At 35.8% G+C, this 17,950-nt stretch overlaps 1 protein-coding gene across 1 annotated transcript in view; it reads left to right on the top strand.

Annotated features, from left to right (window-relative positions):
- Nucleotides 1–17,950, top strand: part of TRHDE (thyrotropin releasing hormone degrading enzyme) — a gene marked incomplete at its 5' end in the record, with an annotated part of 390,730 nt that overhangs the window by 313,946 nt on the left and 58,834 nt on the right. The window contains one exon of the mRNA XM_081249500.1: nucleotides 30–85. Coding sequence (XP_081105626.1) covers nucleotides 30–85 — 56 coding nt within the window. The remainder of the gene's footprint in view (nucleotides 1–29; nucleotides 86–17,950) is intronic.

The following is a 17,950-nucleotide window of genomic DNA, read 5'->3' as shown; positions in this document are numbered from 1 at the left end:
TTTTTTTTTTTTTTTGGTTGACCTCATAGGTTCTCTCTGTCAGTAACCGAGCAGGTTTGATCGACGATGCCTTCAGCCTAGCCAGGTACGTTTTCCTGTGGCTCTCCACAACAAAACTAATGCCCTTAAGACTTCCCCTATTAAGCTAAATAGTGTATATGTTTTGAATAAGAAATCTTTTAAAAATAATTTCTGTCTCACACCCTTTGTGTTTGGATATGAATTATAATCAGTGTCCCAAACTCTTGATCAATAGTAGCCATGGGGTATTTCTGAGTCAGGAGAAGCTTGATCAGTTTTCACCACAAGTTTAATTTAACACTCAAGATTAATACTCTCTTTACAGTTTCATTAATGAACTCTACAAAGTGACCATTGTGCCATATTTAATTTTTGATGTAAAGTACCTTGAAGCATCAGCATTTTTTTTCATGACATATACTAGTATATCTTTTTTTAAATGTATTTTTTAATGTGATTCATTATGAAAATCTTGTGCTGCAAGACAGAAATAAATATTCTACTGGTTAAAGCTGTTCTGGAAAAAATATATATCAATCTTGTAGCAGAAGTTATAGTACAAGTTATAGTAATATTTGTGTTATTTTCATAGTTAGATTTATAATGTTAAAAATCAGTTATTCTTTTGAATAGTCATTAAATAGCTATTCCTTTAAAGTAATGTTGATTGTAAACCCAAGCTATTTTACTCAATTTTGAGGCTAAATAGTAAAATAACTCAGTCCTTTTAATATTTTGTATTGTTCACATCAAGTATAGTTTTAATTTTAATAATCTGATATTATGGGACAAAAATTTAGAAATGATAGAGGTGGAGGAAAGCCTGACAAGATAGTCATATGTGGAGATAAAGATTAAGTAAGATATGAAGACTTTGAAGAAAGCATTAGATATAACATGAAGATTATTTTGACATAGAAGTTTAGAGAGTTCAGAAAGCCAGTAAGAGAGTGTACTTAATGTAACATTGCCCTGAGAGAGAAGCAAGCAAAAGAGAGCTATGTTAAGAGTTCCACAAGGAAAGATTAGGGAACTAGAAGAGAACTAATATTACCAGTTAATTAAACACATAAATTTCCAGGCACTGTTCTGTTTTACATACAGTAATTTGTATAATTTTCACAACAACCTTATGAGATAAGCAGTTCTGTATTATTATTATTATTCCCATTATATAGATGAGGAGACTGAGGGTCAGAGAAGTCAAGTAACTTACCTAAAGTCACATAGCTAGTAATTGACAGGGCCAGGGCTTCATATATATGCAGTAATAGAAGAGCCAGGTAATATAGGAAGATGGAGGGGATTTGAAATGGTAGTTCATGTGAATCCTTACGTGTTTGAAATGATGGTGAGAAAGCAAACAAGTAATGATATCCTAAAGAGAGAGGGCAGATGGAAAGATGGAAATTGAAAAGATCTTTGACTCATCTGCATTAAATGATAGAAGCTATTTTTTAATGAAATATTTCAATTTTAGTAGATGATTTTTTTTCCCAAAATTAAATTCCTTGTTGTCTAATACAGAACATTGCTTTCAATAACAATTTTGGAAGCCTTAAACATTTGAAGTAAACAATTTCATTATCATTTATACAAATTTACCAGGGGAATGTGCAGATCTCCTTGAATATATATTGAAATTTGTTCTATTGATCGTGAGATAATTTTTCTGTTAGCATGGAGGTAAATAAACACAAGATTAGATTTATTTTGCATTTACTTGGAAACACCCTGCAGTCACTGGAGTTAAGGGTTATTCACATTTCAGTGTATTCTAGTAAATGTTTCAAAGTTTTGCTACCAACCTGTGTCAGTCTTCTTTCAGTTTCCTGAACACACCATGCTCCTTTTGGCTTCTTTATAGATAACAAACAGAAGAGTAGCAAATATTTATCAATATGTATGTTCCAGGTACTGTACTGAGGCTTTTATGAATGATTTTGTTCAGTCTTCTCAGTAAACCCATGGAGTGGGTGTGGTTACTGCAGCCATGTTATAGCTGAGTCGTGGAGGTTGAGAGGGGTTAAGTCTCTTAGCTCAGGGTGCACAGGTTTTAAGTGAGGGGTGGAGGGGTGACATTCAACTGCAGATAGTAGCACAGCAGCGCTTATGACCTCAGGTCAGGGTGACTGCCCATTATATGAAATTTCTTCCCACTCCCCTTGTCTGTTGGGAATATTGCTATTCACTTAAAAATAAAATTTCACTTGCACAACCTTACCTGAAACATATCTGTCCTTCCCAGAAAGAATAAGGTGACATCCTGTGGATCTGTACTTTAGCAGTTGTCACCTTATAGTTCAACTACTTTTCTGGGTCCCTGTGATTTTTGGGTGATCTTGAGGGTAGGGCTTTGTCTCATCCTTGTATTACTACTGCCTAACTTAATCTTTGGTACAGGATTATACCAATATATATTTGTTGAATGAATTGCTAATTAGCTATTAATTATTCAAACTATAAACTTTCAGGCCCACTATCTTTTCGTGCAATTAAGTACACATATTCTAGGTATTTTTTATATTTCTTTTTTTTTTTTTTTTTCGGTACGCGGGCCTCTCACTGTTGTGGCCTCTCCTGTTGCGGAGCACAGGCTCCGGACACGCAGGCTCAGCGGCCATGGCTCACGGGCCCAGCCGCTCCGTGGCATGTGGGATCTTCCCGGACCGGGGCACGAACCCGTGTCCCCTGCATCGGCAGGCGGACTCTCAACCACTGCACCACCAGGGAAGCCCTATGGTTGTTTTTTAAATATATAAAAACCACATGAACGCATTCTAGTTGTAGTGATTAAAACAAGAGAGATAACAATGTGAAAATTTTCTTTTACTCCTTCCATGACATCCTATAGCTCTTACCCTCCCTCTTCACAGATAAAATTAATATTTGATGTATATAAATCCAGCCATTTTTAAACATTTCCATACAGTTTAATTTTTTTACGTGAACAGAAATACATTCTGTTTTCTACTCATTTATAAAAATAAATCTGAGGAGCTTTATTCCACTGTTACTAAATTTTCATTATTATAATCAAGACTGCACTGAGTGTTCTTGAACAGTCTTTTGTTGTACATATACATATTTTTATAGGATTGATTCCTGAAAGAGGAATTTTTGGTTTAAAGAGTATAAGATTTTTGATAAATATTACAAATTGTATTCCAAAGGGTTTCCCAATAGAACCCTTCATCAACCACATACGAGAGGGCCCAATGCCCCCAAACCCTTCATGATAATAAAGAGTATATACATCTTTTACATTTTTGACAGTATGGCAGCAAAAATAATTTTTTTGAAGCTGTTACAGAACTAGTTGAATTAACTTGTGCATCTTTTCATATACATCTGCCATGTGTATTTTGTTTTCTTCTGTGAATTGTTACCTGGTTTAAGGAAAAACAAAAGCCTAATAGAAGATAGGTGAGGTACTTTTCCTACCCTTTTCCTATATATTTTGGATTTTTTTGGATTTTACTCCTTTTTGTAGAAAACAGTTTTACAGTATTTTCTCTCAACACTATGTCATTTTTTTTTATACTTTGTGGTGTATTTCATCACCTCAAAGGCTTTTAATTTATATGTTAAATCATTCCTTTTGTAGCTTTCTGTTTCTTTGGTTCTGACTTCCATAGAAGACCTTCTCTATATGAACATTTTGAAAATATTCCATTTTTTATTTGAAAGCTCTTTTGTTTTTACATCTCCTCACACTTCCTTCTCTAATTAGTTTTTATGTATAGAATGGAAGAGTGGTCTAATTTTCTTTAACATTAATATATTTATAACCAATTATTTAATCCTATTTGTTTAAAGGACTTTCTTATTCATAGATTTGAAATGATATCTTTATCTTAATGCAAATGATTATATTTTAGGGGACTGATTCAATTCTGTTTAACTGGTCTCTGTTCTTTTTGGCACTAGTACCATGTTGCTCTGATTAGCTTTATAGTACGTTGTGGTTGACAACATTTTCTCTTGTTCTTGTTCAAAATCTTACGTGTTTTCTCTTAAGTATAGATTTTTAAATCAGTTTGACAAAGCCCATTAAAAATCCTGCTGCAGTTTTGACTGAATATGCATTGATTGGATTTATAAGTTAATTTTTAAAGAATTAACATATTTTCAAATGTGAACTTTCCAATATCAAAACATGTTGTTTCTCCCCATTTTTTTAGGTCCCTAAGTCAAGCTCTATAGCTTTATTTACATTGGTTCTGGAAATGTCATATTATTTCCTCATTTTTTATGGTATACACTTCTATAGGAAATGGCACTGCTTCTGCACTTAGATGTTCTAATTTTCATTACTTGTGTGTAAGGAATTAATCAATTGCCTCGCAAATATCATTGAGTTATGACTTGAACTTTGAAATTAGTGACTAAATGCCTAGATATTTTTTGTTGGGTGTTCATGTTTGTTGTTGGTTTTTGTTTTGATGAAGCATTGCTAGATTGAGAGATATAAAAATGAACAAGATGCATTTCTTGTTTTCAATGATTTCATGGTCTAGCAGGGACAATACACTGTAGACAATTAACTATATTCAGTATGTCAATACGATGAATAAACTATGCAAATGTTGTAATATAAAGAATTAATGTGGTCTGGAGGATATCATATAGGAAATACCATCAGAAAAATGAAAGTTTGCTATGGAAATCTGCTAAAGTTTTAAAAGTAATAAAGGGCTTCCCTGGTGGCGCAGTGGTTGAGAGTCCACCTGCTGATGCAGGGGACACAGGTTCGTGACCCGGTCCGGGAAGATCCCACATGCCGCGGAGCGACTGGGCCCGTGAGCCATGGCCCCTAAGCCTGCGCATCCGCAGCCTGTGCTCCGCAACGGGAGAGGCCACAACAGTGAGAGGCCCACGTACCGCAAACAAAAAGTAATAAAATGAGAGCAGGAAAAAGTGTAAACTAGAGGATGGATTTAGGGCAAGAAAACTGTTACCACAGTGATGCTCATGCAACAAATTGATTAAAACATAGATTTGAGAAGGAGTGGAATTGGCAGCTTGATAACGTAAGAACTCTTATTGAAGTTATTTATTAGCTTAATATGTAGTAGAAACTGGAAATTTGGAAGATGCACTTTAGGAAGTATAATATCCACTGGATTTGGATATTTAAAATCATTAACATACTCTGAGTATGATTTTAAAAAGCTATAAAAGTGTGTAGAGCTGGATTGTGGACCTATGTGGTATTTTGTTTGAAAATAGTCAAAATACATGAAAATTGTTTGGAACATTTGTTCATATCCAAGAGTTCCAGAGATAAATCATCATCATCATCACCATCATCATCACCACCTTTGCCCTGGGCAATTACTGCATTGATTTATTTATTTAGTCACCAGTTTCCTGGAAAATTCAATTATGTATTGTAGAACACATGCCAGATTATTGCATTATTAATGTCATAACATGTATTTTTAGCTTGCGTAGCATATTTTTAAAATTCTGTTATAGACTATTCCATTAAGGACCCAATCACCTAAAAAAGCCTAACTAGGGCAGAATCTTACGACTTAGTTTGCAAATTTTGTTAAGAAATAAGATAGCAGTTATATCCTTTAAAGTATTAGTGTTTTATTAACAATAAGCACAAGCACTTGTACCTGGAGATTATGAATGTCACACTTAGAAGTGCTCTAAGTACTGGTGAGCTGTCATCAGTAGTAGTTAATACATTTTTGAAGACTGTATAAGTTAAAAAATTAATAAATACATTTTTATCAACTTGTTTCTGAGTTTATAAATCTGCGATATGTTAGGAAAACTGGAAATTCAGTATGTGAGCCAATGAAAATATAATGGCTCATGAAGAAGCAGACTATGAGAATGCCTCAAACCTACCCTCATGCATTGTTTTTGTTTCTGGGCCTTAGTTTCAGGACTGATAACAGCATTGTTAAAACTGCCTTAACAACGTTTGCAGACTGATTGGTACTAATCTGCTCCTTGTGAGACTTCCTCTATCGTAGTTTTTATTAGAGGTTCTGTGTCTTCTGGATGGCTCTCTTTTACCTTGTTTAAAGTTTCCCCTGCCAAACGTGTTCATTACTTCTTTGCTCATTGCAGAAAATAGGAGCATTATGTACCTAAAAAGCGACTTCATCTTGAACTGGGCTAGAGGAAGAGTGGCTTTTCCTATGTTGATGGCTGGACGTTTAAATTGTAATGTGTTGACCTTTTGTAGGGGACATTGAGAAGGAATGACTTAGAAACATTTTATGAGAAATACCTTGGCAGACTGGACATTTTGTCCTGATTTCCCCACTCGGTTATGGAGATAATGGGACTGCTTTACTTCACCTGAACATGGCTATGCAAAACCTGATTAAGAATCCTGGATCCGGGCTTCCCTGGTGGCGCAGTGGTTGAGGGTCCGCCTGCCGATGCAGGGGATGCGGGTTCGTGCCCCGGTCTGGGAAGATCCCACGTGACACGGAGCGGCTGGGCCCGTGAGCCATGGCCGCTGGGCCTGCGCGTCCGGAGCTTGTGCTCTGCAATGGGAGAGGCCACGGCAGTGGGAGGCCCGCATACCGCAAAAAAAAAAAAAAAAAAAAAAAAAAAAAAAGAATCCTGGATCCCTCTGACATTGTCTACCGCTTTATAAATTCTGATTTCAAAAAGGATATTTAGTTTCAGAATTCTTTCCTCAATTTCTGCCTTTTTCTTTTTTGAAAGCGCTATATAATCTCAGTATAAACATTTTTCTTCCTTAGCTGTGTTTTATAATGGAATCATAAGAGTTATTAATAATAGAATACTGGGAATACTGATTAAAATGGATTTTATATTGTACTCACTGGGCAGGGAGAGAAGGATGATTCTTCAGCTGTTTGTATTAGAATCATTTGCGAGAAGTAACCATGTGTAGGTTATGTTCTTATTTATCTTTTGTTAAGCCACTAGAATGTGTGTGCAAAAGGATTACAATTAAATACTTGTGAAATCCTGAAAGTGATAAAATTGTTTATTGCAAAATAAGATTTATTGTTAGCTATATGCTTCCAATCTTTTGCCATTGACCAAAGGCTATTTAAAATTAGCTTGTAGTTATGCTTTTGGACTTTCTCGCTACGGCAGATCTTTCCATACTCTGAATAGTGACTCATAATGAGTTCATTCAGGAGATCGGTGGCCTTCCCTAAGAGATCACAATATTTCTCACATCTCTGAGACTTTGGATTTAATTATTTGTCTTTATCAGCTAACATTCCTCTTGAGATATACAAAAAAGTCACCTTGAAGCCCTCTCATTTTATACATTTCTGCATGCAATTACTTAAAAATTCATACCCCAAAGACCTCCAAATTGGTCTTAGTTTACGCAACACTTTGTCACAGTAAATGTTAAAAATACTTTGAAAGCATTTTCAGGACATTTACTGTAATGAGCTGGGAGTCTTCAGCTTTCTTTCTGATCACCCAGTAAAAGGCTAGAGTAGATTCCTGAATTTTCAAGCCACACTGTTCATACAGGGGTACTCCCGTCTGCTCAAGGTTAAAGAGTGAGGTAACATGTTCCTTTGAGCTATCTTTAGAAACCTTTATAGGGTGGAGTCACAGGTGTTGTCCTTGAGATAAGGATTTAGGGGGAGCTACCATACATTCCAGGTACTTCTGAGAAGCTCAAACCTCCTGGGGCATAAGGGCAGGCCTGTGGCTCTTGAGGACGACAAACTTTCTTAGAGACATTTCAATTGTACTGCATTAAATCAAAAGCAAATTTGTAACCTTCCAGTGCAAAATTTGTGTTTCAGCTCTGTAGGTGAAAATGTTTTAATATTAATGTCTAATGTCTGAGAGTGCTGAGTAGAAAGTAGAAGAGAGATATTTCGACATCCTGCTGTAGGTTTGATCCATTTTCATAAGAGCCTGCACTCTTGAGTTACAAAAGTGTGGGTGATGTTTGTAGCTTACATAGATTTGCATAAGCCATTCTTCTTTAAGAATAAATAGTCTAAATTTCCAAATGCAAGTACAAATTTGTTTGAATAAGTGTATATATGCTCTTTAGTGTCTCGCAAATTTAAAAAATTAGAATTCACATTGTAGTTAGTACTGTCTGGTCACATTTGACGCAAAGTTATGATTCTTTTGATTTTATAATTGCTTTGAAACCTGAGCCTGAGATTTCATAAGAATTTCTCTAGGATTTCTCTAAGCTTCCCAATAATTTGAAATACCTGTTCACACATAATTTAAATTATTTAGGTAAAGCTTCCTCCAAAATGGTCATTTATACCATCAGCTTTACTTGACTAGATATTTGTAATATGTGCTTTTAGCACAGAGACCTAAATATTCCTCTGATGTTAGATTCTTGGACTGTGATAGTATTATCTTAGTGTTTTTCCTTCCATGAATTTGAGTTATCTCTTCTCCTGCTTGCTGGGAATCTTTTGCATATTCAGGTGCGGTGCTTCTTTGAGTATGAGCTAAGAGACCACCTGCATCAGGACCACCACACCTGAGACATTTTATTAAAAATTGCATATTCCCACCACTACCTAGGAATCTGCATTCTATGAAGCACCTCATGTGATTCTGACACCCACAGCAATATGAAAATCACTGCTTTTGAGGCCCAGAAGGTATTTATGGCACCGACTTAGACAGGCAGGTGCTCCTGTGGAGCTAAAAGGCCTTAGAGTAGTATCCTCAATAGCAGTGAGAGTGGCTTTCTTTGGATCCTAGTGTCATGAGCTGATCATTCAACAATCAGGACATCAAGGATTCAGTTTTAACTCTTCAAAAACACTTTTTTATTCTTGTTATTAAATATGTTACCATTTCGGATATGCCGTCTGATAGCTGTGAACAAAACTCAAAATCTGGGTGTCTTAGAAATTTTCCCAAGCATGGAAATCTCCTGGAGGCTTCTCATATAATTAGGAGACACCTTTATGTTTATTTTATTTATTTATTTTTTACTTGGAGTAAAATTGCTTTACCATGTTGTGTTAGTTTCTGCCGTACAATGAAGTTAATCAGCTATATGTATACCTATATCCCCTCCCTCTTGGACCTCCCTCCCACCCCCCATCCCACCCATCTAGGTCGTCACAGAGCACCGAGCTGAGCTCCCAAATGAGCATACTAACACAGATCAACCATACACATGCATATTGAATCCTGAGGTGTTCAGTAGTTGTCCAGGGTGACCAACATGGCAGAATTTTCTTGCAAGTTAATCTGGCATCTAAACCTGGAGTAATCTGTAAAGCTATTGACAGTGCAAGTAGGCAGCAACAGTAGAGCTACCTGGAGCAAGTGGTAAGTGTGAGAAGAAGGCATCTTTAGCTTTTGTAGTTATTCTGTGATAATCTTTGAGGGACTCAGGAACTTAGAAAGATGCAGAAAAGGGAAGGGAAGGGAAGGAAATAGGTTCTTTCAGCAAGAAATAATTAATAAGAAAGAAGAAAACAAGAGTTTTCTTAGACTTAGTCTGTGGAGAAAAGTAAATTAATCCTCTGGCATTTAGTCCGTTAGACTTAGTTTTCTTAGACTTAGTTTTCTTAGACTTAGTCTGTGGAGAAAAGTAAATGAATCCTCTGGCATTTAGTCTGTTAATGTCAAAGCCTAATTTTCAAAGAAATCTCAAAAAACCTCTTTTCATTTTTATTATGATAAATTATAGAGAAATTTTTTAAATGAGGAATACATGAATATAGGTATTCATGCAGGCTTTATGCTAGAGTAATTACTTTAAGGTGTCTTGTAATGATATTTTCCCACTTTGGAACAGAGATTCTTAGGGGCCTTTCTGATCGCAAGCTTTCTTAACAAACATACTAATCAGCCAGTTATAAGAACTGCTCGTATTTTTCTCCTAGAACTCAGAAAAGCTATTTTGGGCTTCAATAACTTATTTACCTGAGGTAGAAATGCTATCCTGATAAGGAAACTAGAATAAAGGTAATGGAAAATAAGTGTTTTACATTAGTTTCTACTTGCCATGAAAATATAGAAGATTTCATTTTTATACTTGAAGAGACAATGATTTGGGAAAGAGCGGAAAGGAAAGGAAACTTAGTTCCAATATTTTGTGCAATGAAGGTGAGTGATTAATTCGAAATAGCACACACTTTTGCTTATATGGCAAATCTTAAAGCCTTGGGAGATTATTGTAAATACATGAGGTTCTCCCTTAATTGCATGCAATTTCAACTAGCCTGTGTGGAATGCTTCAAATGCCCTTATGTGAAATGGAGTACTAGTGAAGAGGCCTTCACTATTTTGGATGTGAGAAAACATCAGATTAGGAAAACTTGACTTGTTGCAACTGTGCCAAAGCCTATTTAATGTTATTTAAAGATATGTGTACAGGCCAACTCAGAAGCTAAGAAGTAGCACGTGGCCCTGCAGAATCAGACCACATTTGACTCGCAGATTGACTTCTTCCTTCCTAAAGTGGAATGGCCTGGAGTACAGTGGATTTGAGCCTCAGAAGGGAGGGAGGCAGGGGTTTCTGGTTGCTCAGCTGCTTCAGCTAATTAGGGTGAGTATTAAACAGAAGTTCAATATCAGCTCTCCAGGTCACCAGGTTGTAGTGCTAACCAAAGGGGAAAAAAGTTTTCATAAGAAAGAAAATGTTACTCTAGCAGTCCATATGCGACAAATTCAAGTAAGGCTAATAGGCTCCGAAGAGAATAATGATGGAGTATCAGAGAGTTTTATGTGGATGCTGACTTAAACACACTCTAAATTCGTGGAGGGTTCTTGGGAATGCTGTCAGAAATGCCAAAATAGAAAGGACTCCGGGTGAAAATTACTTGGTTTTGCATTCCCAGTGTGCAAATGCACTGGAAGTTAATTGCATAAGCTGAGGGCAGATCATGGGCTTTATTTAGGCCATATCGAGGGAAATGTTACTTCCCTTGTTTCAACGATCGTGAGACTAAATTTATTATAGAAATATAGTTAATATGCAGAGCAATTAAGCCCCTTGCCTCCTAACTTACCACACTTTTTAATTTCCATCTTTGTAGAGTTTCTCAGGTTTCCTGTTTACATTTTTTTTTTTTTTTTTTTTTTTTTTTGCGGTACGTGGGCCTCTCACTGCTGTGGCCTCTCCCGTTGCAGAGCACAGGCTCCGGACGCGCAGGCTCAGCAGCCATGGCTCACGGGCCCAGCCGCTCCGCAGCATGTGGGATCTTCCCGGACCGGGGCGCGAACCCGCGTCCCCTGCATCAGCAGGCGGACTCCCAACCACTGCGCCACCAGGGAAAGCCCCTTATTTACATTTTTTAAATGTTACTGCAGTCTGTTGAATTTTGACATTGATAGACTATCAGCTATTTCATAGAGTGTGAAGAGTTCAGAAATCCATATGAAAATTTGTGTTTCAATAAATGCAAAAGTAATACATAGGGTATTTCAATAAATTATATATATAGTGAACGTTAATGAGTTTGTTGACAGCTAGATAGATGATGGATACATGGATTGAAAGGTAGGTGGATAACAAAGACAGAACCATAATACTTATTTCATGCTGTGAGGAAATCATTATATTTGGCCTCGGAAGGATTATTTTGTCATGTTTGCTTTTCATATGGGAAAAGTCATACAGAATTTTATTTTTTATTATATTTATTTATTTTATTTATTTATTTTCTGTGGTTTTTTGGCTGTGTTGGGTCTTGGCTGTGTTATGTGGGGTCTTCGTTGAGGTGTATGTGATCTTTCAATCCGGCACAGGCTCTTTGTTGTGGTGCGCAGGCTTCCCTCTAGTCGTGGTGTGTGGATTTTTTCTCTCTCCAGTTGTGGCGCGCAGGCTCCAGGGTGCGTGGGCTTTGTAGTTTGTGACATGTGGGCTCTCTTCTTGAGGCGCATGAGCTCAGTAGTTGTTCCACGCAGGCTTAGTTGCCCCACGGCATGTGGGATCTTAGTTCACCGACCAGGGATCGAACCCACGTCCCCTGCATTGGAAGGCATGTTCTTTACCACTGGACCACCAGGGAAGTCCCCAGAATTTTAAAAGTCAAGAATCATAGCCTATGTTTAGTTAAAATAAATTCAATTGATTTTCTTAGCAAAAGGAAGATATTAAGATAAAATATGAACATGCATTATATACTAAATAATTATCACATATAACAATAGAGAGTTCCAAGTGTTGGTGAAGACATTTTCAAATATTTATTTACTTCAAAAATATGCCAAATTCAGAGTAAGGTAGAACCATATGTTCTTTATTTGTTAGTCTGTACTTTATAGAATGTATAGAAACTAGTAAGAAAAACTTTCAATAGCTATTTACCTGGTTTGTATGTCATCATTCAATATCTATTTTTCACTCCAGATAAGTTAATCATTTTCTAAAGCATATATACATGACATTAAAATGAACGGTGTGTTCTCCTTATTCTCAACAGATAAGTGATATGAGAACATCTTTCACAAACAGGCAAAATGAAAATAATGAAAAACATGAGAAGCAAGTACGTCAATATAATTTTAGTGGGTTGACGGTTTTTATTTCAATTTCTGATGCTCATTAGTAAGAATAATTCACAAATGGAAAGTTCTGTAATACAAAGTTAGTCAGCAATGTCTTCCAATTGTATAGTAACAGCTTTGCACATTTGAAGATACATGGGAGTTAAAAATATACATAGATAGGGCTTCCCTGGTGGCGCAGTGGTTGAGGGTCCGCCTGCCGATGCAGGGGACACGGGCTCGTGCCCCGGTCCGGGAAGATTCCACATGCCGCAGAGCGGCTGGGCCCGTGAGCCATGGCCGCTGAGCTTGCACGTCCAGAGCTTGTGCTCCGCAACGGGAGAGGCTACAGAGGTGAGAGGCCCGTGTACCGCAAAAAAAAAAAAAAAAGAAAGAAAGAAAAATATATATATACATAGATAAGGATGGAAATGGTGATTCCATGTGGCCTATCCACAATGTGACAGTTCATTAATTCAACAAATATTTAGTAAACACCTACTATGTACCAGGCACTATTATAGGCACTAGAGTAAACAGTAGTGAATAAAAGAGCCAAAGTCTCTGCTTATATTACAGTGGATAGGATTACAGTTAGTTTATCAAGCAAGTAAAAATTTGTCAGGTGGTGATACTTTCAGAGTAAATAAATAAAAAGCAAAAAGAATGGGAGAGTTTGGAGAAGGCTAACAGAGAAGGAGTTTATTTTAAATATCGTGGTCAGGGAAGCTCTTGTTTTTCATTTGATATTTGAGTTGTTATTTATGTTACAAAGCTAAATAAGGGAGCCATCTGGGAATAGAGCATTCCAGACAGAGGAACAGCACATGCAAAGGCCCTGAGGTAGAATGTGTGTGGCATGTCCAAGGGAAAGCAAATAGACAGATGTGGCCCTAATGGAGTGAGGGGTATAGCAAGATGAGATGATTTAGGGAGGGAGGTAACAGCGCTGACCATGTAAGGCCTTATAGTCTATTGTAAGAATTGGGGGTTTTATTTAGAGTGAGAGGGGAAGCCATTGGGAGGGTTTTGAACAAAAGAGTAATGTGGTCAGACATGTTCTTGTAGGAACACTCTGGCTGTTTTATTGAGAATATACTGTGAGGAAGCCAGGGTGGAAGCAGAGAAAGTAGTTAGGAGAGCAGTTAAGACAAACTCTATTTAGAAAGCTATTGAGAACTATAATATGGCTATTTACCTGGTGAGGAACAAGAGATGCCCCGGGGCACCTTGGTAGCCTTCTGGATGGCAGAGGTTTGCACGCCAGAGATACAGACCCTTACAGATGTTTTCCTGGAAAATAGTTACTCATTAAGCAGTAATAGCAAGAAAAAACATACATTTATATTTTTTAAACATTTGGGTTGCTTCCAGTTTTAGTCTGTTATGAATAATGCTGCTATGAATATTTGCATAAACATCTTCATGTGATTATGTTTCCCTTTCTCTTAATAAATACCTAGGAGTGGACTTGCTGGGTTGTCTGGCAAGATTATTAGATACTACCCTATTGTTTTCCAAAGTGACTGGACCACTTTGCATTCCAACAAGCAATACATGACTGTTTCATTTGCTTTGCATTCTCACCGACACTTAGTGTTGCCAGTCTTTTTAACATTAGCCATTATATTGTGTGTGGAATGTATCTTATTATTATTGATTTAATTTGCACTTCTTTAGTGATCAAGGATGTTGAGAATCTTTTCATGCACTTATTTTTCATCTCTGTATCTTCTTTTGTGAAATGTCTGTTCAAGTCTTTTGTACATTTAAAAAAATTGAATTGTTTTATTATTGAGGTATAAGAATTCTGTATATTGACCTTATGTTCTGCAACCTTGCCAAGTTTCATTATTATTTCTTATAGCTATTTAATAGTTTCCTTTAAAGGTTTTCTACAAACATTGTAATGTCATCTGGAGATAACTATAGTTTTATTTCTTCCTTTTCAATCTTTATGCATTTTATTTCCCTATCTTAATAACTTTGAAATGCTCTCTAATATTCTTTTTTATGGTTATATATACCATAACTAACTTAAAATATTTATATTATTGGAAATTTAGAATGTTTTCAAACTTTCACTTATGAATAATTCTGACAAATATATTTCTGCATGCAGTTTTATTATTTATTTGCTGTTTACTAAGATATAGTTTTGGAACTTCAATTTTTGAGTCCATGGTTAAAATCATTGAAACAGATTGTCAAGTTGCTCTTAAATATTGGCAAATTTCTCCCAAGAATAATATGAGAGTATTTCTAGCATGGCTAATTTTAAAACTGGTATTATTAATTTCCGTTTTTATATTATTCTATTCTCTAGACCAAAATAAGTTTAAGAAATAATTATTTAAAAAAATAATTGCTCTCTCTTCTCTAATTTTGTTTAGAAAATTATAGTGGTTAAAATCATTGACTGCGGAATTAAATATAGATATTAGTCCCAGCTGCAACAAAAAATATAACCTTGAACAAGTTACTGACTTTTAGCCTTAGTTTCCTCAACTACAAAATGTGGATAAAAGAGTATCCACATCATTGGGCTTCCCTGGTGGCGCAGTGGTTGAGAGTCCACCTGCCGATGCAGGGGACACGGGTTCATACCCCGGTCCGGGAGGATCCCACATGCCGCGGAGCGGCTGGGCCCGTGAGCCATGGCCACTGAGCCTGCACGTCCGGAGCCTGTGCTCAGCAAAGGGAGGAGCCACAACAGTGAGAGGCCCGCATACCGCAAAAAAAAAAAAAGAGTATCCATATCAGAGTTTTAGTTTGAATATTAAATGAGATCATGTAATTAAATAAAAGTTCTATGTAGCTCCAGGTCCAATAAGCGCTCAATCAATATTTTCTGTTATTATATGACATTCCATAACAGACTGGGATCTGTCATGACATTCAAGAGACATATGATATTGAGTTGAGACTTTAGGGCTAGAAAAGTAGTTAATCCAGGATAGGTTTTTACATTAGTTTTACCTCAATTTAAAACAAATTATTCAGGATATATTTTATTAGAAATGCATACCACTGTACTGAAGTATAAAATGTATACCCAAGTTTTAATCTGAATGTAGTTTGTTGAAGTTGTTGACTGTTTTCATCTTAATTTGTCTTTGTCTATAACATTCTCTTTCTTAGCTTTCTTTTGAGAAAAAATACTACTGTAATTTAGAATAATTCTTCCAACATGAAGCATGTAATTTTAAATATCAAAGTTGAATGTTAATATTAAATTTAGTAGTTTTGATAATTAAGGAGATCAAAGAGGTGCAAATATATCTGGATAAATGCAGCTTTGTGATGTTGACAGCAGCAAGGAATCTCTTAAAAACAATATTCACAACAAAATTAATTTTTTATCAAGTAATAGTTGTTAGAAATATATGTGTTTCATTTGTTCACTAAGCAAATGTTTATGAGGAATCTACTGTAACAGTGCACTATATTAAACATAATGAACTACATCTATTAAACATATGAAGTACAAAATTTAACAGCATATTCTCAAATGTCTTAGAATTTAGAGAGAGATTATAATCTCACAATTATCTAATGGAAGATTTTATCTAGTGTAATGCATTAAGGTCTAAAGGATTTAATGTTTATCTAATATAAATGTTAGGTGCTTTAAGGGCACAGTGTTTTTAAGGAAAGAGGGATCACTTTTGGATGGTATACTCACAATCTCCTAATACTTCATGGAAGATGCGGCATTTGAGAATTTAGGGTGAGCCTTGAAAAACATCTGGAAGAAGGAAACAAGTAACATCACACATGTAATATCATGACACTTGTGTCCACCATTATCTGGTAATAGATCTCAAACATGTTAGCAGTATATGGTATTTCAGGATAATCTTCAAAGAGATCTCAAAATAAAGTGACTGCAATAGATCCACGTAGAAGAGGAAGACAAACATGAAGAAATCAAAATGGAAAAGTTAACGTGGTAGCATCTTTGTGAAATTTAAATTTAAAAAGTAATGTGAAATATAAATTTAAAAAGTAATTTCTTGTCATTATGAAAATTTGCTCCCAATTTTGGATTAAGAGGCATGCTCAGATTTCAAATCCCTAGATAGAAAAAGAATGTCCAAATTTTGGCTTCACCAAGTTACAGTTACCTGTGAATACAGAAAAGCCATTTCCTGCTAATACAGAAAAGCCATTTAGAAATGTTCCCTTTGCCGACCAGTTTCACTTTTTATGTGATCCAGTTTTAAACCATATTTATCTGATTAAGTCACTAATGGGGCAGCACTATAGGAAAGTAAAAATCTGTCACTCTGGAGAATATAATGTGTCTCTAGTTATACACTGCTATGTGGGAACGTACTGATACGTGGAAATCCAGATGTTTCTCTCTCTTCATCAAGCCTCATCGAACTTGAGATCTTTTGGAGTTTCTTATTGTTGGATCCATGTTTAGAATATTATGGTGCATACATTTCATTTTTAACTATTAACAATTTTGGGGGGTCCTTTTTATATTTTATCCATGAATCAGTAGCAGTTTGTACTTTAGGAAAAGTAAGAGAAGGGTGTGTGTGTGTATGTGTGTATATTCTAATATAAGTTATATGGGACTTTTTAATATATATTTTAAAATAGAAGTTATAAAAAAGGCTTATTTAAAACAAGTAGTGTGCTATTCTTCCTAATCTACATGCCTCAACTGAGGAGGTAAAGGAGAGAAAAACTGTTATAATCTCTTCTTGTTCTTGAAATACAGTCTTCTTAAAAACACTATTTACCTCAGAAAATTGCCAAGTATTAATTATTTAATTGTACAAGCAAAATTAAGTATAGTTAACCACCGTTTGCCTCCACAAATGGATTGTGTAATATACCTAGCATGCGGTGGACAACACATTGGTTGATTTACAATTATTAATTACCAGAGCTTAACATCAGTGACCATATCTTTATATTTAACTAGAATCAACATGGTCTTCAGCCACTTTTGTTTTCCAAATGTTTCAACTAAATTCCTACACTGCTTCTTTACATTGGAAAATCTTCAAGAAAACTTTACCTGATACCAGAGGAAAATTCCTGATAGATGGGATTGCCATCTATTTTTTTTTCTTTTTAATAAATGAAATGCTGATTTTTTGTTTGCTTTCTATTCTTGGTCAGCAAATGGGGAATTCAAATGACACCTTTTGAAATTCTATCTTTTGAATACAAACCAGCTCCAAGTCCAGTATCTCCAAGTGAAGGACAGATCTCTACAAAATAAAAAAAATTCCGAGGAAATAATAAGTTGATTGTCTCTCACACAACTGATTCTCAGTGGTGGGGCTAGGATAGAATAAAACCTGCCATTCAAGAGAGGGAAAAATGGAAAAATAGGAGCCATTGAGAAGAACTCTTGGTGGTGGACAATGTTTCTTGATTAAATTCTGATTTTGGTTTTTGAGCATAGCTCCCTGGTCGGTTTTTCTTGGTGTCTCTGGAT

This window comes from Mesoplodon bidens, assembly GCF_964165515.1.
Source record: "Mesoplodon bidens genome assembly, chromosome: 11".
NCBI lineage: Eukaryota > Metazoa > Chordata > Mammalia > Artiodactyla > Ziphiidae > Mesoplodon > Mesoplodon bidens.
This window is presented reverse-complemented; position numbering and strand designations above follow the sequence as displayed.